This window comes from Typopeltis vanoorti, chromosome 7 (genome assembly GCF_054136105.1).
Source record: "Typopeltis vanoorti isolate ZY-2024b chromosome 7, IOZ_Tvanoo_1.0, whole genome shotgun sequence".
Classification (NCBI taxonomy): domain Eukaryota; kingdom Metazoa; phylum Arthropoda; class Arachnida; order Uropygi; family Thelyphonidae; genus Typopeltis; species Typopeltis vanoorti.
In genome coordinates this window covers 13,796,468-13,820,110 of record NC_143555.1, presented here as the reverse complement: position 1 = coordinate 13,820,110, position 23,643 = coordinate 13,796,468, and the positions used below count along the sequence as shown (strand labels likewise).

Here is a 23,643-nt window from a genome sequence, read left to right as displayed (position 1 = left end):
ACTTGGATGTGATGACAGCCCAAGACAGGAAGGTGTGGAGGAGACTCATGACAAACAGTGACCCCACTTAAGTTGGAGAAGCTGCAGAAGAAGAAGATCTCTTTTAGTTTGTATAACAACCTCCAGTGGGAAAATCCTATCCCAGGTCCTTGCAAAATCTGTAAGTATCATTATATCCATTCTACTTATCCATCTCTACTGTCAAATTGCTAAAGCAAGTAGTAATCATTATTCATCTATCTTTTGGATACAATTCCTGACTAGCCACTTCAGTACCTTGATGATCACCGCAGAGATTCTAACTGGTTTATAATTTGCTTCATCAGTCTTAGCTCCACTCTTGTATAATAGAATTAGCTTATTCTCCTTTCACTCATGAATATTGCATATGTTGAGACTCATGGCATGACTAATTTTTTTGCACATTCCTTTAGTATCCATGCTACTGTCCCATTCAGTCAAAGTGCTAAGTTTAATTCAAGCTCTTGCAAAAGTATCAACATTTTTAACTCCATTCTTTCATCCAGTTCTTTGGCGTCCAGTAAGCTAATGAGTCTGCTCAGAATATATATATACCTTACTAAAGTGAATACTTAACAACTTATCTAGTTCTTGTGTATCAGAAGTTTTCAGCAACCCTTTTATTTTCAGCAACCCTTTTATATATATATATATATATTTATAAAAATAAATTTAACTGACTAGAACCCGAGAAAGTATAACAAAAACCTTTAATACATCACAACTAGTTTCATCGGTGCTCCGACTTCTTCAGGTGAGAAATAAAAACATAAGATATAAAATAACACGGTAAAAAATGAACTTTACAGCTTAATAAAAAGCAGAATAATAACAGTCATATTTGAATAGGTGACCGTGTACTACCGTTGGCATGAGTAGAATGTGTGTGACAGCTAATTTTTGAGTGCCAGTACTGGATTACTGCGCTATGGGAATCGTGTAAATTGTAGCTAAGATTATTGTTTAAATGTGAAGGGTCCAGAACTATTTCTTTTGATTCGATGATTCTTCTTTCGAATTCATCCTTGCAAATATATAAATTAGTAGTGCGTTCCCAATCAACTTGATGTGGCTGTTCTTCAAGGTTAGAGTTTGCCGAGAAAAGGACATGACTGGAAAGGGCGCTCGCTCGTGCTCTACTGTAGGAGATGTCACGTCTATGTTCCTCAAGACGAAGTGAAACAGATTTGTCTGTCTGGCCAAAATAAGGTCGACCACAGTTGCACAAAACTTTATAAACACCAGGAAAATGCAGATGGTTGTGTTTTGGTTTTGGTCGACTCAGAAAAGAACGAAGTTTTGGCAGCGTAGTATAGTCGGTCTTTATGTTGAATTTTTTCAGAATCTTAGCTAGTTTTGGGGTAAGAGTGCTGATAAAAGGTAACTGTATATGAGTGATAGGGTTGGAGTCATCTTCTTGTCGAGGATGTTGGCGTGGTCTCAAACGTTTAGTGATGTTACGAGACGAATATCCATTATTTAAGAAGGTGTTTTTCAGGAAGTTAAGCTCTGTTTGAAGGTCTTCTTCTGTGGAAATGAGACATCTTGCTCGATGGGCGAGGGTGGAGATGATGCCCAGTTTTCGAAAAACCACCCACACTGATAGATATTTACATGGTTCTTCTCATCACTTCCCACCTCAGAAACTGGGCATCATCTCCACCCTCGCCCATCGAGCAAGATGTCTCATTTCCACAGAAGAAGACCTTCAAACCGAGCTTAACTTCCTGAAAAACACCTTCTTAAATAATGGATATTCGTCTCGTAACATCACTAAACGTTTGAGACCACGCCAACATCCTCGACAAGAAGATGACTCCAACCCTATCACTCATATACAGTTACCTTTTATCAGCACTCTTACCCCAAAACTAGCTAAGATTCTGAAAAAATTCAACATAAAGACCGACTATACTACGCTGCCAAAACTTCGTTCTTTTCTGAGTCGACCAAAACCAAAACACAACCATCTGCATTTTCCTGGTGTTTATAAAGTTTTGTGCAACTGTGGTCGACCTTATTTTGGCCAGACAGACAAATCTGTTTCACTTCGTCTTGAGGAACATAGACGTGACATCTCCTACAGTAGAGCACGAGCGAGCGCCCTTTCCAGTCATGTCCTTTTCTCGGCAAACTCTAACCTTGAAGAACAGCCACATCAAGTTGATTGGGAACGCACTATTAATTTATATATTTGCAAGGATGAATTTGAAAGAAGAATCATCGAATCAAAAGAAATAGTTCTGGACCCTTCACATTTAAACAATAATCTTAGCTACAATTTACACGATTCCCATAGCGCAGTAATCCAGTACTGGCACTCAAAAATTAGCTGTCGCACACATTCTACTCATGCCAACGGTAGCACACGGTCACCTATTCAAATATGACTGTTATTATTCTGCTTTTTATTAAGCTGTAAAGTTCATTTTTTACCGTGTTATTTTATATCTTATGTTTTTATTTCTCACCTGAAGAAGTCGGAGCATCGATGAAACTAGTTGTGATGTATTAAAGGTTTTTGTTATACTTTCTCGGGTTCTAGTCAGTTAAATTTATTTTTATAAATGTATACATCCCGAGTAAATCCTAATTTCAACAATATATATATATATATATATTACTCCAACACATGAGAGACAGAAGTGTCTATAACAAATAAATGTGTGTGCATGCACGCGCAGGGGTAACGAGCAGAGTAAACATTATTCTTCTTAAACTGCTGGAGGTTGTAGTCCTTCAGAAATGTTTCATGGGGTGCTGTCCTGCAGAATTGAGGTGGATGAAATGGAGTTGAAGGTTTGGTGAGTATGCAGTCTGACTGTAAAGATGTTGGATAGCTGTTGCTCGAGTTCCTGTAGATCACGCAGAAATGGGAGGCATAATGGATGCTAATTCTGCTGAACAGTGATCATGGAAATATCTATAAAAAAGACACAATACAGAAACTGATATTCTATGGGAAAGTAGCTGAAGAGAGTCTGTAAGAGATGTAATTAACCAACTGAAAACTTTCATTTTCTGAACAGCGTCTAGAATTTTTAGGGAGGTCTTAGGTACACCACCCCAACCATAAGAGCAGTATTCCAAGGTTGGAATGTCAAGTATTTTGGAAGCTGATGATGCTATAGAAGTGATACAGTTGTGCTAGGAAAATTTTGGAGTAAGTGTCAGTTCAAGAAGAGAGATCTGGCCTTGACTTTTGAGCTAAGTATTATCAAAAGTAGAAAAGACCTATGTGAGACAACTAGCAAAACTGTGTTTTGGAAGCACTGAAGTTGACTAAGTTGCTTTTATTCCAATCAAGGATACTGTGGAAATCAGTGTTCAGGACACTTATTGTAGATAATCTTATTCTTCTTCTATTATTACAGATAATGGGTGAAATGACAGAGACCTGAGGAACAGCAGCATTAACAGGAAAATCCAAAGAGATAATACCATCCACTATTATACACAGGAATTAATCTGAGAGAAAATTGCCAGACTCTATCAAAAGCCTTGGAGATGTCAAGTCCAGTAATGCTTGAAACGTTTTCATGGAATGAGTCCAGAGGTGCATGGATGCAGGCCAGAAGGTCTCCTGTGGATGCCAGTTGAGTATAATTTAGCATATAAATAATAAAGAAAGGAGGTAATTTGCCATGGTCATCTATAGAGGAGTTGGAAGAGAATATTGAAGGACATCAGTCTTGTGTTTCTGGTAGGGAGATGACCCCTACACATGAAAGGTCACAGAACCTATAACACAGTGGTCCATGTGTGGGTAAGTGTTTATGGTAAAAGAAGTATCTGATATATTTCTTAAGGAGTTGGAGGTTGTACTTGGTGGGAAAAACAGTATGAGGGGGATTGTTCTAAAGAACAATCTCCCTCATGTTCTAAAGAATAGTGGTGGATGGAATGAAGGAGGATGATAAGTTTTTTAAACATGTTTAGAGTTGGGCAGTGCCAGCCCTAGTTCTTATATGCTTAGAAGAAAGTGGAGGAATGGTAGTGGTCTGCTCAGAGGAGCAATGCTCATGAAAGTACCTATAGAAAAGGCACATTGCAGAAAGTGACTAAAGAGAGTCACTAGGAAAGGGTCGCTTATTAAGCAGATCACCCTCTTCTGTATATTATCAAGAATTCTTAGAGAAGTTTTGGGCACCACCCAAAATGTGGGAACAATATTCCAAGGTTGTCAGATCTGAGACGTATAAAGTATTAAGAGTGGAACAAAAGAATGGAAAAGAACACCACATTTTTTTAGAGGCAGAGGAGGTTGTGTATGTAATATGTTTGTACTAGGATAAACTGGATGTGAGAGTCAGCCTAAGAAGAGAAAGCTGATGGGAGTGAAGTAGAATATTTCTTGCAGGTAATAAGGCAGGCCTGAGTTTTTATGCATTAAAATTTACTAAGATGTCTTCACCCTGTTTGAAGATGTGGAAGAGATCAGTATTTCAGTCATTTGTTCTGGAAGATCTTGAGGCTTCTATCATTTGAGGGTCTCGATCAAAGTTTTACCTGTGAATCGGTAAAATTTTGAATAGGATTTAAAGTCAGAGAGAGAAAGTCATTAATATAAAGGAGGAAGAGCATGTGTGAGAGTACAGAACCTAGGATACTCCAGCATTGATAGAGAAATCTGACGAGAGAAGGCCATCCACCATGACATGTGGTAAATGACTAATGAGGAAGCTGACAATCCATTCGGAGAGTGCAGAAGGGAGGCCTCAATGCTTGACTTGATCAAATGCTTTGGAAATATCGAGAGTGACAACATAGGTTGATCCAAATTTTTCCATGGCTTTTGTCCAAAGGTGGGTCAGATTAGTGAGTTGATCAGCTGTAGAATGAGATTGGTGAAATCCATGTCGCTGATTGACAATTAATTGATGTGGCTCTAGGTGGTGAAGCAGTTGGTTGTTGATAACTTTCTCCATGACTTTTGAAAATGCAGAGGTGATAGCAATAGGATGATAGATGGCTGACTTTTGTCTCCCGTGTTGGGTATAGGCTCTATGTAAGCCTGCTTCTGTACTTTTGGGTAGATGCCAGAATATGATAGCTTATATAGGCATTACAGGATGCGTTAATTCTGAGGCTTAACTTTTGAGCACAGCTGGAGGATTACCATCTGGACCAGGAACCTTAATGGTATTGAGATTAATTTGGTTTTTCCTGATGTCCTGGCGAAATTTCAGAGAGGCATGTAATGGGCAGTTTGGGAGGTGATTTGCCTTGGTTATCCAAGCAAGAGTTGGAGGGAAAGACTGGTACCAAGAGATTTACCTTTTCCTTGGGCAGGAAATTGAATTGGATGAGGAATTTTACATCAGATGCATTTTGCATCAGGATGCAAAAGCGGTGGAATATGGAAGGGCAGAAGTTACATCTAACAGCCTCAGAGCAGGACCAGAAGGTCCTGCATCAGCACCCTCGAACACAGAGCCCTAACAATTTGCTCCAGTGAACAGGCTCTGAATTTGAAATTAAGAAAATCAAGAATTTGAAATTATTAGCCAAATGTTTCTAAAAAAAAAAAAATGGCTACAATTAAAAAAAAAAAAAAAACCAGGAAAAAACAGATCCTCCATAAAAATGCCATTAAAAGCAACAAAGATTACAAGAATGCTATAGCCATACGATACATTTGGGGCATCTTGGAAAAAATAGAACATTACTTAAATATAATATCAATACAACCTTCAAACCCCTTGCAAAATTAAGAAATTTACTTAGCTCTTCCAAAGATCCTCTTTCATACCTTACCTACCCAGGGGTTTACAAAATTTCATTGTACCTGTAAACTACCTTACATAGAGGAAACAGGATGCACCATCCCGATTAGAAAAGATGAACACAAACGGCACATTAAACATCTCTACTATGGTAAAACAAGCCTGTCAGACCATGCACTCCAAACATTTCACAGAATTGACTGGAAAAGCACCAAGTCCTTACACCAAAACCTGGTTTGAAAGAAAATTCAAAGAAGCCTGTGAAATGGTAAAACATTATGAAAAAATAGTATCCTGAAACATCATCCAAATCTGAACAAGAATGATGAATTAATTATTCCAAGAATTTAGAGGGCCCCATCATTAACCCGTATAGCATCCAGAACAACCCCAAATAGAAGATCTTAATACAAGAGGACTTTAGAAATTATTTAATGTAGTTTTTTTTCTCACCAGAGGTCAGGCTAGAGTAAATGATTAACAAACATTTAGATTCATCTTACTTTTGTGTAATGTAGTGTCATGTATCTTGTATCCTATACATATGTATGTTTTCTTGATGATGACCTCAATACACAGGTCGAAACGCCGAATGTTACTTTCTTAATGATGAGTCAAGTAGTTATTCTAATGTGTGTTGTGTCTCTATAAATTCTTCACCATGAATGCTGATCACCGTGTAATCCTAAAAGAAAGAAATGGCAGTAGCAATTTTACACTTCCAAAAAGCAGACTGGTAATGTTTTGAATGAAAGAAATCTATCACTAGAGGTCTAGTTGGCATTTCCTCCCATCTAGGAAAGATATGTGTTCGAAGCACAAATACTTGCCTCACCATAATGCAGTCTGTGGAAACAGGCCATATTACGGGAATCTGGGGAGATGACTTGGCTGGGGAGGCTTAATATTGCATGATCACACCAGCCCATAATAGGTGATGATACAGTGCTACTGTTAAGGTGAGAAAGCATGTCTTATAGACAAGCTTCGGTGTTGAATGTTATTTATAACTTAACGGTATTACGACACTAAACTAAATTATAAAAAAGATGTTTATTAACTGGCTTATATTTCACTGGATTTCGAAACAGCATCTTCAGAACACATTACATGTTTCAGTTAACACGCAACAATGAGTAAGTGAAGCATTTCATATAATGGACAAAAGATCTAAAGTCCTATTTTGGTATCCTCTAATATTTAAAAAGAAATATTACAGGCTATGTAAAAGTTGATCTTAAGATAAGTCTTCGAAATTTTTGGCCAGTTAATGAAACCATACTTGTTCAGGTTAGGAGAATGCTTCATAGCCATGGCTGACTCTAAAAATAACAGTACATAGAATAGGGCATCTACAATCTTCCACCTTCAATAGCCAATAATGTACATTTAGATATAGCTAGCATCCTAAACAACCTAAAAGTAATTTACCACAGAATGAAATAGCTGCTTCAAAAAAGTTCTATAAGAATAAAAATATTGTGATTATTAAAGCTGATAAGGGTAATGTCACAGGTAATTGTAGGTAATTCTACTTACCAAATTATAGATGAAGATCCTATTCTGTCTCAAAAGAAAAAAGTCTGTCAATTATTTAAAAAAGTGACTTCTTGATACCCATATTTATGGAGTACCTAAACTCCACAATTCTAATATTACTCTACATCCTATAGTTGATAGCATAGACAGCTGCCCTACTTATAAACTTGCTCAACAGTTGGCCAAATTGCTTGCCCACATTACTGGCAATTTTTCTTTTATAAAAAATTTTGTCCATTTCAAATCACTAGTTAAAATTCACATCCTTAAGGATACAGACATAATGGTTAGTTTCGATGCCATGTCTTTGTTTACTAATGTCCTACTACTCTGGAATTAGTAAAGTCTAATTTCCCCACTGATATGTTTCTATTATTCAGATTTACTATGCATGCAGGTTAGTTACATGGGGAAGAAAAATCTACAAACAGATTAATGGTGCTGCTATGCCCTTCCCCTCACCTCTCTCAACTTTAGCTAATTTTACTTGGAAGACTTTGAAAACCAAATACTTACCACAGCTACATACATGTATGACTTCACATCACTTGCCTTAGTATCCCATAATGCAAAGCACATATCCCTACAGACATGTATGACACTATACATTATGGGAAGGGTCTCTACTTTGCTTACACTTGGATAAAGCATTAAACCAAGAATATAATTTCTTGGTACCTTTAATTTATAGTATAACTAAGTGGAAACACTTTCAACAACTATCTCTAATCCAGAGTATTTTAATAATAAGGTGTGACACCTTTTGGCAACTTGTATGTTAAAATATGACTTCTGCATTGCTTAAACCTTGGTATCATCTCTGTGTCTGGCTCCCACTCATCAGTGGGAGCCAGACGCAGAGTGGGGCCACCGCTGAGATTATGGCTCTGCTTGGTGGTGGGGTGAGCCTGCCACTGGGTAGAGCTAATGTTAAGAAGTTCTTCTCGGTGATGGGGTGAGCCTGTCACTGAGTGGAACAATGCTGAGTTGGGCGATCTTTCGGGATTGTCTTATTTTTAGAGCCCTCTTCACCTATACTAAGATCGAAACTGGTCTTGGTAGTGACCCTTCCCATAATGCATAACATTATATAACATTATACATACCCATAAGGATATGTACTTTGCATTATGGGATACTAAGGCAAGTGATGTGAAGTTGTACACCTTTACCATGAATTGCTCCAGTCCTGAAAATAGTTCAGGCACAAACTTGTTTGCTTAGACTTGGATAAATGATTCAACCAAGTATATAATTTCTTGGTATCTTTAATTTATGGTCTAAAACAGGGATCGGCAACCTTTTCAACTTGCAGGCCACATCGAACTTTTATTTTTAATAATCGGGCCGCAAGCGTTTAATTAAGAGAAAATGGTGAGTGAAAAAATACTTAAGTTATCAATTTTAAAAAAACATTTAAAGTACCAGATATGAAACAAGCATGAAAATGAAACTCAATAAAAAATTATCATCACATAAAAACAAAGTAATATAATTTATGCATCACGATATGTGTGTGTCTCCCTGCTTAATGTGCCTTTTGTGATTGTTTTCCCTTAGCCAAATTATCTATATCCACTTTACAACCTGAGGTACAAATTCAAATCGAAGCATGCAAAGTTCATCAGTCAGGTTGAGAAGAAAATTTATTTTTTCTAAAACTCATGGCAGAAAATGCTTATTCACAAATGTATGTGCTTCCAAATGAGACTATCATCTTTGCAAAACTGATTTTTTGAAACCGAATCCTTCAAATTTGTTTGGTAAGCATCGATAAAATTTTTGGATATTTTCTAACGAAAATGCGTTCTTTAATGTTTCATTGTGCTGTAATTCCAAAACTTCCATCTGTAAGTCATCAATGTCGATTAAAAGTCTTCAAAAAGAATCGCATTTTGATGCTATTTTTATGAAAATCAACAAATCTTGTTGAAAATTCCGTTTGTAAATCTTCAATAATACCAACAAAAGTTTCCTTTTGTTTGTATTTCCAAGTTGCACAGGTGATATCACGAAATATAGGAAGAAAATTATTTTTAATTTATTATTCATATTATAAAATGTATTATTTAAATAATTCAACATACGGGCCACAAGCCATGTAAATATGGTCAGCTTTTTATGGGCCACCAAAAATGCACATTTGGGCCACATGCTGCCCACGGACCGCCTGTTGCCGACCCCTGGTCTAAAACATGTTTAATTCATTTGTATCGCTATAAATTTGAATGTTTGTTTAAAGAGGGTATTTGAGTCTTACTTTACTATCTGATTCAACCAAGTATACAATTTCTTGGTATCTTTAATTTATGGTCTTAAATATATTTAATTCATTTGTGTCGCTATAAATTTGAATGTTTGTTTAAAGAAAGCACTTAGGTCTTACTTTACTATCTGAACTTAAATTGGCAGAATGGCTGCCTCTAGCCATCTAAGATATGGGAAAGTGTTATTCTAATCACACATCACTAAATTTTTTTTTTTTTTTTTTAAATAAAGTTAATAGACAAATGTTTCCTCAGTTATCCCCTTGCATTCTTTTACGTACAACATCATGAGCTCTTACTGTTTAAAATCAATCCATTGTTCACATTCTACCTTGTAATTAACTATTGTTGTCACTGATGATAGCCTATAATATTCATGCTGAAATATGCACCGTGTCCCCATTAAGTAACCAGATTGATTTTTTTACAGGGCAGCCCTTTGAATAAAAGTAACAAACCTGTTAATAGTTTTGAAAAATAGTTTTGACTGCAGAATGTGTTGTAATCACAGGTGCAACTTTTGAGTTGGGTGATGCGGTAGTTTTCATGTGGCAACCATTGAAGTAAGAGTGTGTGAGTGGAGCATGTCAGAAGTTGCCTCATGGAGCAGAGAGCTGTGATCAAATTTTACTGTAATTAGGAAAAACTGCTACAGAATTGCACCAAGACCTATGCCGTGCACAGTGTTCTGCTGATTTTCGATGTTTAAGGAGGGGGGAGGGAGTCCCTGGAGAATGAATCACGCTGTGGATGACCAGTTTCTGCATGGGCAAATGAAAATGTGTGAAAGCTAGGAAAATTGTTGCCCATGGCAAGGGAATAACCACTAGGCTACTCTCTGTACAGCTTGGTGTCAATAAGGAAATGGCCAGATTAATCTTAGAAAGAGATCTGCACAAGAGGAAGATTTGTTTGAGGTTTGTGCTGCACACGATACATGAACAGAGAGAGAGAGAGCACAGGATTGAATGTTGTCAAAATTTCATCCATGCAGTTGATCAAGATCGTGATGTGTTGCAAAGAACTGTCACTGGTGATGAAAGTTGATGTTTTCAGCTTGATCTGGAAACGAAATGCTAGAGCATGGAATGGCATGGTATGTCTTCTCCTCATCGGAAAAAAATCAGATTGCAAAATTCACGTTTTAAGAGAATGGTCAGTGTTTTTGAGGTGTAATGCAACATCTGTATGCCCGCATTTGAGAGTCAGGAAGGAACTGTTCCACAACAATTGTATTGGTTTCTTTTACATGACAATGCACCCAGGAACTGTGTGCTACCTGTGAAGCAGTTTCTGGCTTCAAAGTCAATTTGTGTGATTGAAAATCCATGCAGTTGATCAAGATTGTGATGTGTTGCAAACAATTGTCACCAGTGATGAAAGTTGGTGTTTTCAGTTTAATCTGGAAATGAAACACCAGAGCATGGAATATCATGAAACATCTTCACCCCAGCAGAAAAAAGTCTGGTTGTCAAAAATCACGTGTCAGGACAATGGTCATTATTTTTTTTTATGCTGCTGGAATTATCCACCACGAATTAGTTCTTGAGGGCACCACAACGAAAAATCAGTTGCAGCATGTCAGGAAAGAAAACTGTTCCACAACAACAATTCGTTTCTTTTGCACGACAACGTGCTTTCACACTGTGCAATGCCTTTACTCATTAGTTAATGGGCACACTCTCTCTATGGCTTTAAATAAATATTATTACTTATTTCCTTCTGTTTTTTGTGTGAACTAAATGAGGTAAAATGATAACATGATGAGACCTGTAAATTGTTGAAAGCATATTACCAGACTGATAATGCCTGTAAATTGAAAGGGAAGTAAGAAATGGAAAACAGGTTGTCAGGCAACTGTATAAAGGGCATAATGAGCAAGGGAGTTAGAAGTATATTTTGGGATGGTGAGTAGGAGACAGCAGATGAGTTTAAGGTACAGTGTGACTGATATGCATGATAATTTAAGATGGACCTCAAGTTGAATCTCTCCTAGATGAGAATTATGACTTTATGGCAGTTTGATGATTATAATTATTAATAAATTTTCATTTAATTGCTTTTTCACAACTTAAATTTTGTTTTCTATAGTAACAGTTATCGAGTGTATTATAAAGGCATTCGGTGATGAAAGCAAGGAAAAAAAATAACATATCGCACACTATATAGGATGAAAAGAGCTTTTGTTTCTTCCTTGATTAATATAGAAGTTTGAACTATTAAATATCTTTGTGTGTGTGTTTGGCAGATATTAAAGCAACTTTGTTCATTTGTGGAAATATAAGATAATTACTGATTATTTTCTACTCAAACAGAATTTAATGATTTAAGCTGTGTATTGATAATTTTTTAGATTTGTGATTTTGGCTTGGCACGAGTAGCTGATCCTGATCATGATCATACTGGCCTTTTGACAGAATACGTTGCAACAAGGTGGTATAGGGCTCCAGAAATCATGTTAAACAGCAAAGGTTATACAAAATCTAGTATCCTTTTGTGAAATATAATTTATGATATAAATAGAGAATAATTCGTGTGTGTGTGTGTGTGTGTGTGTGTGTGTGTGTGTGTGTGTAACATGTGCACAAGAAAGAGAGAGATACTTTGAAACAGATTTAAACATTTCAGAACTTTTGCTAAACAAGAATAACAGGCTTGCATAATTTAATAGGTTCTGAAAAGGTTGCAGTGTTTGTTAGTAATTCAAGAATGTTGAGCATGATTAGTACAGCTATTTATTTATTACACAGATTCTTCACAAAGTGAAATTGTGAAAATATTATTTATATATTTTCATTGACAGAGTTGAGAATCTTTCTTTATAGAAGTATCTAGCATGCTTGCAACAGAAATTTCCATACTTAAATAAAATAAATAAAAAAGAATAAGAGGCTGAAGTATGCAAGTGATCAGTATATCACTAAAATCTGTCAGTCTGAGTAATGTTTCCTATTTAAGCACATTATCATTGTTTTATGCTATTTTTATTCATTTTTTTTTATAATTTCATTAGTGTATTATCTCTTCAAGAACTTTTGAAAATAGTCCAGACAAATTTCTTATATCTGTGGTAGTTTTTTTAAAATCAGGCAACAAATCATTACATACTGTTTTGCTGCCTGATGTTAAAAATGCATGTTATGCATACAGCTTGTGGATCAAGATAAATTGTAGGCATATGTATATTTTGCGATGTGTTGAACAATCGAGGAGATGGATTCAACTAGAAGTCATTTGCCATTCCACCGATATTTGTAAAGAAACTTAGAGAAGATTTGTCCAAATTAATGAACCTGTAAGGTTAGAATAGAAAAGATGTTTCTTGTCTGTACCATTTATCTGCCATTTGTGTGAGTACCCTTAAAAGCATACTTTCACTAGTTGGAGGAAATGCCAACTAGACCTAGAATAGATAGTAAATGTCTTTCATCACCCAGTGAAACGCCACTGCCCTGAATATTGAAGGCATGAAGTGGCCTTTGCCATGTTTTGTCTCTTAGAGTAGTGTTTGTGGTTTCTGTTTTTCCCCCTAACCAGTGGTTCAGGTGAAGGCCTTTTTGTTTATGCTCTTGGCACCATAATTATTTAACTAGGGAGTCTGTACTTCCAACTTCATTTGAGGATATGACAGTAAAGCATTTTCTATAGGCTGGCTGCTAGTAGACAGGACTGAACCTGTTAGTAACTCTTCAAGAAGTTTCCTGATCAACTGTCAAATAATCTTACTGCTGTTTACAACTTTGCCGGGTTGTGCCTGGAATGAGTCAGAATATAGCCACTTGCAGAGAGGTACTATCCAATGACATGCTTAGATTGGAATCTGAGCACTTGCTGTGTTTGAGTAGTGATTCTGAGTACTTCACCCTGCTGTGTGTCCCTGTTCTTTAAATTTTCCCATTATTTTACTTGCACCTATGATAGACAGTATAAAAAATTCCAGAGTCACTGTGGTTAAAAAACAACAACAAAACTGCTCCAGAAAGCACCAAAAATTGCATTAAAAAAAAACAAAACATAACATACCCAGAAAAATCCATCAAAATATCAGAATTCTATGCAGTAAAATAAATAATAATTAAAAAATTTACATCTCATAAGAAGAGCAGGACTTCTGCATTTTGTTAAGTCTGATATCCTATACCAGAAGTTATCAGACCTGGAATCCCCTTTATATGATCTGTTATGTACTTTCTATATTGATGACAGTCTAATTACCCTAACAGGGAGATAGTCTTCCTTGATTGATTTCAGTGTCCACAATTCAGACCTGCTTCCCTTCTCCAGCTTTACGGATCAAGTTGAAAAATAAACCAGACTGTTTGCTGTTAGTAAAACACATCATGTGTGTTGGTGAATACAAATTGTTCACTAGTTCACCAGCATTCCACGTAATTCTCATCATTCTCCCAACACTGGACCTTTTCTTAACCAGCTCTCCCTCCAGTACACCATTGATGTTAGCTTTCCTCTTGGTGAGTGTGACCATAACCTTGCCCATGTCTCTTCTTGGCCATTCTCAGCCTTGTATTTGGTGATGGTGTCAGGTGGGATGACCTTCGAGACTGTGCCATGTTTCCATGGTACGATTACTGCTTTTACTCTTCTGATCCTAGCACCTGCTCTGATCCAATAACAGAAATTATTCTTGTTGAGACAAGTACTTTTATTCCCCACACCACTCAAAAATCTGACCTTTATCTAAACTCCGACTCTCCAAATCCAGCCTTGTAGTCCAGCCAAGGCTTGTGGGATGCAACTTCTATTCCTTCAACATTTCTCATGGAACAATGGTAACATCTCCTGAAGATAAAGCAGATCTTTAGGATACACTCTTGTGTAGATGCTGGTGTATGCTGGGGCTCTGTGCCTTCATCTGGGTTACCTGCTGCTGATGTGATTAGGAAGCATGTTAGGTTCAAGTTCTTCTCTTGGTGTGTGTGTGTGTAATTGCTACCATAAGATATTGTGAGGACGTTTTTGGTGAATACGTTCAAGGAAATATATAAGTATTTAGATATAAGTGGTTAAAAGGAGCTCCTCCCTTGCTTGGTCTTTGGACTGCTTGCAGAAGTACTAATAATATTAAACTAATTTTGGTATTTAATTTTGTCTCATCTTAATGTATGTTGTAGCTGGGTAACTTCTCTTTATAGCTTAATTTTTGGCATAATAAGGTGGGGAGGTTCATCCATGGAATCAGACTCATCGTGGAAGACCCACACTAACCATTATTAACACCATACCTATCATATCTCTTCTTAAACTCATTCACTGTCATGGTACTCACAACTGTCACCGACAAATCATTCCACTCATTTACCACTCTCCCCAAGTAAAAAAAAAAAAATCTAGTCCACACACCAATACTAACCACATTCTTAAACAACTTCCAGAGGTGACTTCTGGATCTCTCCTTATTCATCATGTATTGAAAAATTGCTTTTGTGTCAATATTATAGATCCCCTTTAGTAACTTATAAATTTCTACTATGTCCCCTGTTTCTAACCTGTCATCTGGATTTTGCAATCCACACAATTTAATCTGGCCTTACAGGGAGCACCAGCTTGATCACTCATCTCTAGATCTTCACCACCACCTCCTGATCTCCAAGAAATCCAGGTGACCAAATCTGTGCACTCAGGATGAGGCTGAATCATAACCTTATAAAGAGGGATAATTCCCTTATTTTGTCTTGTCAGTGTGTTTTTTAGCATCTAAGTAATTAATCATTTGAGCTATTTTGCGAACATTTACAATATGCTCTCTGAACTTTGACTTTCTGTCCATCTCCAGATCCCTAGCCTCACAAATTTCCTGGAATCCAGTATCGTCAACCTTACATTTTGCAACATTAAATTGATAGCCATTATCCTTTGCCGACACTGCCAGTTTATTTAAATCATCCTGAAGGATATTTACATCATTTTTATCAGCTATTGCTCTCACCAGCTTGCATCATCAGCAAACAGCAGCATACCTCACCAGAGAGCACCTAACCTAGAATCGCCCAACTTAGACCTTCTTTGGTTGAAAATATCCCTCCCCCACTCAGTCAAATTCATCTGCTGTCATCGCTCTCCTAATACCACCAACCACTATGAGCTCTTTCATTTCTTCTACTTAAAAGTTGATTTTCTCCAGTCCCACTCTCCTAATAGTGAAATCATCCTTCTGAGTGATTTTACTAAATAATTTAAGGAAATTGCAACGTAAACTAGGATTACATTAAAATAAATTTTAATATACTTCAATATTTCGGCAATGTCACGTTGCCATTTTCAAGAAATTTAAGAACAAGACACGTGCATGCAGGCACAACAAACAGTAAGTGAGGAAGAAGCAGGAAGCTATTATTTCTCCTAAAGTCCTGATGGTGTCCCCTAGCAGGCAATGTTAGTATTCTTGGGCGATTTGGCTGAAGGTCTTCTGATGTAGGTTTCCCAAATTTGAGACAGTCTCATGCAGCCAAATTTGTTGAGGTTTGAATTGTTTCTTAGGGCTGAAGCTGATTCCATGAAAAGCCTTTCATATTTGTATTTACTACGGTGTATTATTATTATTATTATTATTCCAGTCAACTCCAAGGAGTCGACAGACTCATCGAGGGAGGCCCTAACATCATGTCAAGAACAACTATTTGACATTCACACAGTATCTATCATACCTTGCCTTGAACTCATTCACGGTCGTAGTACCCACAACAGACTCTGGCAGCTTATTCCACTCATTCACCACTCTCCAAGTAAAAAACCTAGTTCTAACACCTCTGCTAACCATACTCTTGCCTAGCTTCCATGTATGGCCCCTAGTCCTCCCACCACCAATCCTATTCTCAAAAATATCTTCTGGATTAATCCTAAGAAACCCTTCAGTAATTTGAATGTCTCAATCATATCACCCCTCCTTTGCCTATCGACCAATTTCTGCAACCCACAAATCTTCAACCTATTCTCATAAGGTTCATTCCACAAACCTGCTATCATCTTGGTCACTCGTCTCTGGATCCTCTCCACTTCCTCCCATCACGAAGAAACTCTGGTGCCCATAACTGGGCACAGTAGTCCAGGTGGGGTCTTATCAAGGCTCGATACAGTGGAACAACAAGTTGTTTGTCTCTGCATGTTAAAGTATTTTTCAGAAGCCAAGTGATTTGATGAGCTGATGTAGCCACTTTTGCAATGTGCCCCCCCAAACTTCAATTCCCTATCCACCAACACTCCCAAATCCCTGGCCTCATCAATCTCCTGGAGTACAGTTCCACCAATGGGATATACTGCTCTGCTGCTATTCTTTTCACCCCAAGTGCATAACCTTACACTTTGCCACATTAAATTGACATCCATTTTTCCTAGCCCAGTCCTCCAAACTATTCAAATCATCCTGTAAAATTTTGACATCCTGTGCACTCACAATTGCTCTACCCAACTTTGCATCATCAGCAAACAAGTGAACTCTTCCTCTCAGATCCTTTACTATATCATTGATGAACAAATTGAAAAGCAGTGGTCCAAGAACAGAGCCCTGCGGCACACCACTAGTCACACGCCATCTTTTAGACTCCACTCCTGAATAAACCACTCTCTGGTATCTCTCCTTCAACCACCCTCCTATCCATCTCACCAATCCTATAAACTGGAGCAGGTGGTTCCATGTGGTATCCTGTCAAAGGCCTTAGCAAGGTCCAGTAGTATCACTGTAAACCCATTACCCATATCCAGTTCAGCCGTCACTGTGTTATAAAACGTGAGCAAGTTACTGAGGCATGATCTACCCTTCACAAAACCACATTGTCCCCCATACAATATCCCATTTTCATCTATCCAATCCTGTATTATTTTCTTGAGTAATTTCTCTAAGACCTTGACAATGATTCCTGATATGCTAATCGGTCGGTAATTTACAACAGCAGTCTTGTTGGGTATCTACTTTGATACTGAGCAAACGAGGATGGGCTGGCAATTTGGGATTTAGCCGACCAAATTGTATTCTTATTGGTTAAACCAAAATAAAAAATGATGGTACAACATGACAAAATTTCATGCCGGCTGGGGCGTCGCCCGGTTAAACAAGGCCCCCCATTGTTTTCGCCAGGGAACCAGGGCGAACAGCGAAAAGTCAGCTACTGGAACAAATCTGAAAACAAACCCCAACTCAGCATCACCAGAGTTAAAGATCGGTACTATCAACGTAAGAAGCCTGAATGGCAAAGAAATGGAGCTAGCTGAGGAATTAGATAAGTACCAGATCGACATAATAGGGGTGACTGAAACAAAAAAGACCAAAACTGGTGAGATCTTTCTGAGCAATAAATACAAAATGTTATATTCAGGCAATAACAATCAAGGAAAAGAAGGAGTAGCCATAGTATTCAACACAAAATACGAGGCTAATCTTCTTGAATGGCAGTCAGTCTCAAGTAGAGTAATGTGGGCAAATATGAGAATGGGGAACTGGACAATGAGACTTATTTGTGCCTATGGTCCCACAGAAGGTTCTACTAAGGTAGAAGTGGAGGAATTTTTTGAGGCTTTAGAAAAAGCAACTGACACAATGAAAAAGGAAAAGTTGGTCCTTGTTGGGGATCTAAATAGTAGAGTAGGAAATGATTGTGAGACATACAAAAATATTTTGGGGAAAATTTGGAGAAAAGAGCAAAGCTAATAATAATGGCAAATATCTGTTGGATTTCTGCTCAGGACATGGACTGGTTATTACTAACACCATGTTCCAACATAAAAATGTGCACAAATTCACATGGAGAGAAGAGGCTAGGAATAAGAAAAGTCTCATTGACTATGTTATTGTTGATAGTGATGTTTTCTCCCTGGTGCAGGACACCAGAGTGTACAGAGGATTTGAAATTGGAAGTGATCACTATTTAGTCTTGAGCAGGATAAAATTGAATTTCATATTGAAAAGAATAACATGTAAGAAAGTTTTAAAGCGAATAAAAGTTGAGCAGCTCTCAGATGTAAACTGTAGACTAAAATACAGAAATATTATTGAAAAGAAAATGAAAGAGTTTGAGAACAGGAATCAAACCTTGGAGATTCAGTGGCAAACTCTGAAGGAAACATTGATTGATTCTGCCAGAGAGGCATGTGGTGAGGTTGTGTGCAAAGATAAAAAAAATCAGAACTCCCTGGTGGACACAGGAAGTTAAAGAGGCAGTGAAGGAAAAGAAGAAAGCATATCAAAAGTTCCTGGCAAATAAGTCAGCTTTTACTCTTACAGAATACAGAGACAAATGTAAGAAAGCTAAACAGTGTGTAAAACTAGCTAAACAAAAGTCATGGGAGGACTTTGGCAAGAATATAGAAAATAAATATCAAGAAGGTGGCAAAATATTCTGGAGGTTGTTGAAGAAGCTTAGGAATGGAGGAAAGAGTGCTGTGAAAGGAATTAGAGATGATAAAGGTGAAATGAAAACAGGAGAAAAAGATATCCTTGAAGTATGGAGTAATTACTTTGAAAAACTGCTAAATGAAACAAGCAGTGATGACAGCACAGTGATAAAAAAACACTGACCAGGCATGCAGTCAGGAATACATATCTATACTTGAAGTAGAAAAAGCCATCAAAGGCTTGAAATGTGGAAAGGCAGCAGGAGTAGATGATATTCGACCAGAAATGCTGAAGTATGGTGGTATAAGAGTCTTACAGTGGTTGCACTGCATAGTTCAGAAAGCCTGGACAGAGGGACGAATTCCCGATGATTGGAGTAGAGCTCTCATAGTACCCATATATAAAAAGGGAAATAAAACTGAATGCGAGAATTACAGAGGTATTTCCCTACTGAGTGTTCCTGGCAAGATCTATGCAAGTATACTTGAGAAACGGTTTGAGAAGAATTGTGGAAGAAAAGCTTGGTGAAGAACAAGCTGGATTCAGGCCAAATAGAGGCTGTCAGGATCAGATCTTCACTTTACGACAAATAGTCGAGAAAGCATGGGAATATAACAAAGATCTGTATTTAAGTTTTGTCGATTTGGAAAAGGCATATGACAAGGTGCCAAGAGAGAATCTATTCAATACGCTGCAGTTATATGGTGTCAATGGGGCATTATATCAAGCAATACTTAGTCTTTATTTGAGTTGTGAGTCAGCAGTTAGAATTGAAGGAAGTACAGGAAGATGGTTTAATGTTAAATCTGGTGTGAGACAAGGATGTACATTATCCCCTCTGTTATTCATTATCTATATGGATCACATTATGAAGGAATGTGGTATTAAACCTGATATCAAAATTGGAGATGTTAATGTCAGCTCTTTGCTTTATGCGGATGATGTTATACTTCTAAATAAATCCGCTACAAGTCTGCAAGATTCTCTGACTAAATTGAATAGCTGTTGTAATAGAAATGGTATGAAGGTCAGCAATAAAAAGACAAAGACAATGAAAATAGGCAGAATCATTGAAAATGTCAACTGTGTTGTGAATGGAGAACCTGTGGAACAAGTAAAACATTTCAGCTACTTAGGCACAATTTTTACTGAAGATGGTAAACTAAATATAGAAATAGACAACAGAATCAGCAAAGCTGGTATCGTGGGAAGTCAATTGAATAAATTCATATGGAATAAGAAAGAAATTAGTCGGAACACTAAATTAGCTGTATACAAGACTGTGTTCAAACCAATTTTAACTTATGGATATGAGAGCTGGGTCAGAAGTAAAACACTTGACCCAAGACTAGAGACCACAGATATGAGAGTCCTGAGAAAGATTAGAGGCGTGAACAGATGGCATCAATGGCAATATCATATTAAAAATGAGGATATTAGGAAAGAACTTGACATTGTCAGCATCCAGGAATGCGTTAGCAGAGCTAATCTCAGATGGTATGGTCACTTAAATAGAATGGGAGAGGAAAGATTAGCAAAACAAGTGTTCTCTGCCAGGTTGGCAGGAAAACGACCCAGAGGAAGACCAAGATATAGGTGGATTGATACGGTACAAAGTGCCTTAGACGATAGAAATATAAGATCTGATAATGTTGGAGTCTTGACAAGTAACAGACTGATTTGGAGGAAAATTGTAGATAGGAAGTTAGTAATGATGTAAATTTTTCATATAGTACTATCATATCCTGTACACCCCTTGAGCGTACATGGCAGGAATTTGATGATGATGATGTCGTCTTGGAACCACCTTTATGCAGTGGAACTATTTTCCCCTCTTTCCACTTCCCTCTTTCCATTATTGTGGCTTTCTTCCACCGTATTCTATGGCAGGTATCCAGTGCATGGTTAGCAAGACCAGAGTGGCTGTATTGGTGAAACCGGATGTAGTCCTTGTGTTCTGAAATTCTGATATTTGCTGTCCTGCCTGTTTGGCCAAAGTAGGAGGACAGCTTACAGCTGTAAGGGACCTGGTATACACCAGGTATGTCTACGGGGGGGGAGGTTGGTCTTTAGTAGAGCGGATAAGGGCAATTTTTATATGGTCTGTAACAAGAAGTTAAGTCTGTTTTTTTTAGGATTTTTTGCAATTTTTTCCGAGGTGCCTCGGATATAGGGTATGGTGATGGATTTAGAGCAAAGCAATCCTTGTTGTGTGAGGGTGGGGTGGGGGAAGGGAGGTTGTGGTTTACTGGTTTCAATATTTTTTGGATTTTTTGGGGGAGGTAGCCATTGGCTGAGAAAGTGTTGAGAATGTGGTTTAGTTCTGTGGTTAGGGCATTGTCATTTGAACAGATAAGTTTAGCCCTGTTGTGTAGTGTCTTAATGACTCCATATTGTTGCAAAGAGGGGGTGGTGGGATTGTTGGTGAATGTATCTGCCTGTATGGGTGGGTTTTCTATAGACTGAGAAAACCAAGGTTCCATCAGGCTGGCGGTTGACTAGTGTGTCTAAGATAGGAAGGCAGTTGTTTTTTTCCTCTTCCAGGGTGAATTTGATTCTGGGGTGTTGGTTGTTTAAGTGTGTTAGGAAGGAGAGGAGTGCATCGGAGCCATGTGGCCAAATAGCGAACACATCATCAACATAGCGAAGCCAAATGGTTGATTTTTGTGGGGTAGAGTTTAAGGCTTTCTCTTCAAACGTCTCCATATAAAAGTTGGCCAAGGGTGGGGAGAGTAGAGAACCCATGGCTGTCCCCCTCTATTTGTTTGTAGAATTTTCTTTGCCAAACAAAATAGCCCGAGTTCATTTTGAACTGAAATAGGGCTGTGATATCGCGAGGAAATTTAGCATGGATTAGCTTTAAGGATTCTTTGAGTGGGACATTTGTCAATAAGGAGACATCAAAACTGACCATTATGTCAGTGTGTTTGAGTGTAAGGTTTTCTATGCTGGCTTTGAAGTGGGCTGAGTTTTTTTATTTGTGAAGGTGTGTTGCCAGTATAGTTTGAGAGAGCTTTGGCCAAATGTTTAGCTAGTTTGTATGTGGGGGAATCAATGCCATCCACTATGGAGAAATAATAGCTTCCTGCTTCTTCCTCACTTACTGTTTGTTGTGCCTGCATGCATGTGTCTTGTTCTTAAGTTCCTTGAAAATGGCAACGTGATGTTGCCGAAATATTGAAGTATATTAAAATTTATTTTAATGTATATCCTAGTTTTCGTTGTAATTTCCTTAAATTATTTAGTAAAAATGCATAACCAGCGTCTAAGCCTGTCCACGAGAATGGGTGATTTTAATGTCCATAACACCGATTGGCTTTCCTCTTCCAGTTGTACAGATCCTGCAGGCAGAATTGCTGAAACATTTGTGATCACTAATGACCTTACACAAATTGTTCAAAAGCCGACCAGAATACCAGATAACCCGAACCACTCCCTAGATCTCTTCCTTACCAATGACCCCTCCAAATATGCAGTGAATGTAGTGAGGCCCCCCCCCCCCCCCCAGGGGGTAATTCTGACCACAATCTAGTGCTCATCTCCTCCCCCATGCAACAAGCTTACACAATCAAGTAATCCTCACTGGCATGAAAACGTGCATTCCCAACACTACTCTGAACTGCCATCCTCTAACTAAACCCTGATTCTCCAAAAGGTGGTGTCAAGGATGTACAAATAAAACATCAAGCATATCACAACTTGCTTACATCAAGAGTTCCATTCTCCTTCAGTGCTTATACCCAAGCCCAAAATAGATACAAGAAAACTATCAATGCTTCTAAAACAGAATTTGAACAGGCAAAAAGCAGGAAACTTGCAGACTCTCCAAATGGCAGCTATGCCTTTTGGTCTCTCCCCGAGGCAATTGGTCATAACGTTTGCCCTACACTATTCCCCCTGCCCCATCATATCCAGATGGCTCAATTGCAACATCACTCACAGAAAAAGCTAACCTCCTCCCTTCAGCCTCTAATGCACACATAACTGACAATGGCAAATGCCCTCCAGTCATTCCAACTGTCCTACATACAATATCCCCCTGTATCCTTTTGCCAAAAAAGAGATCATAAACCTGTTGTCTAAATTAGACACAAAAAAAAGTCTCTTGGCCCTCCTCCAATTGTCCTGAAGGTCTGTGCACCAGAACTGACTCCTATCCTATGCCGTCTGTACATACTCTCTTACTCCACTGGTGTATATCCCAAAGCCTGGAAACTGGCCTATATTCAACTCATTCCTAAAAAGGGTTACAAATCACTGCTATCTAACTCAGTCCTATTCAAATTGAGTTGAGAGTTGATGGAGAAAACCATCAACTCTCAACTCCTATTCTACTTTAAAGGTACCCAGCTATTAAACGACCACCAGTATGGATTTCATCGATGCCAATCAACAGGAGATCTACTCTCGTACATCACCCATTGCTGGACAAATGCCATGGAGAAATTTGGCGAATCCCAAGTGATTGCACTTGATATTTCTAAAGTCTTTGACCAGGTCTGGTACAAAGGCTTACTAAGCAAACTCCCATCATTTGGACTGTCTCAGGACTTCTGCAGACAGATTGCCAGCTTCCTGTTTTGATGCACACTGTGTGATGGTAGATGGCTCCCTATCCTCTCACCATCCAACTAATGCTGGGGTCCCACAAGGTTCAGTTCTCTCACCATCAACCCTCTTCCTTCTCTATATCAATGACCTACTTCAGTTGACCTCCAACTCAATACACAGTTTTGCAGATGAC

General features: G+C 38.0%; 1 protein-coding gene across 2 annotated transcripts in view; it reads left to right on the top strand.

Moving 5' to 3' along the window:
- The window catches only part of LOC150104492 (mitogen-activated protein kinase 1-like), a 271,472-nt gene that overhangs the window by 78,250 nt on the left and 169,579 nt on the right, over positions 1-23,643 (top strand). For both annotated transcript variants that reach the window (XR_016548527.1, XM_090395183.1), the window contains exon 5: positions 11,907-12,039. Coding sequence is in view for 1 of the 2 variants with exons in the window: in XM_090395183.1 (XP_090251309.1) it covers positions 11,907-12,039 (133 nt within the window). In the remaining variant the exon portion in view is untranslated. The remainder of the gene's footprint in view (positions 1-11,906; positions 12,040-23,643) is intronic.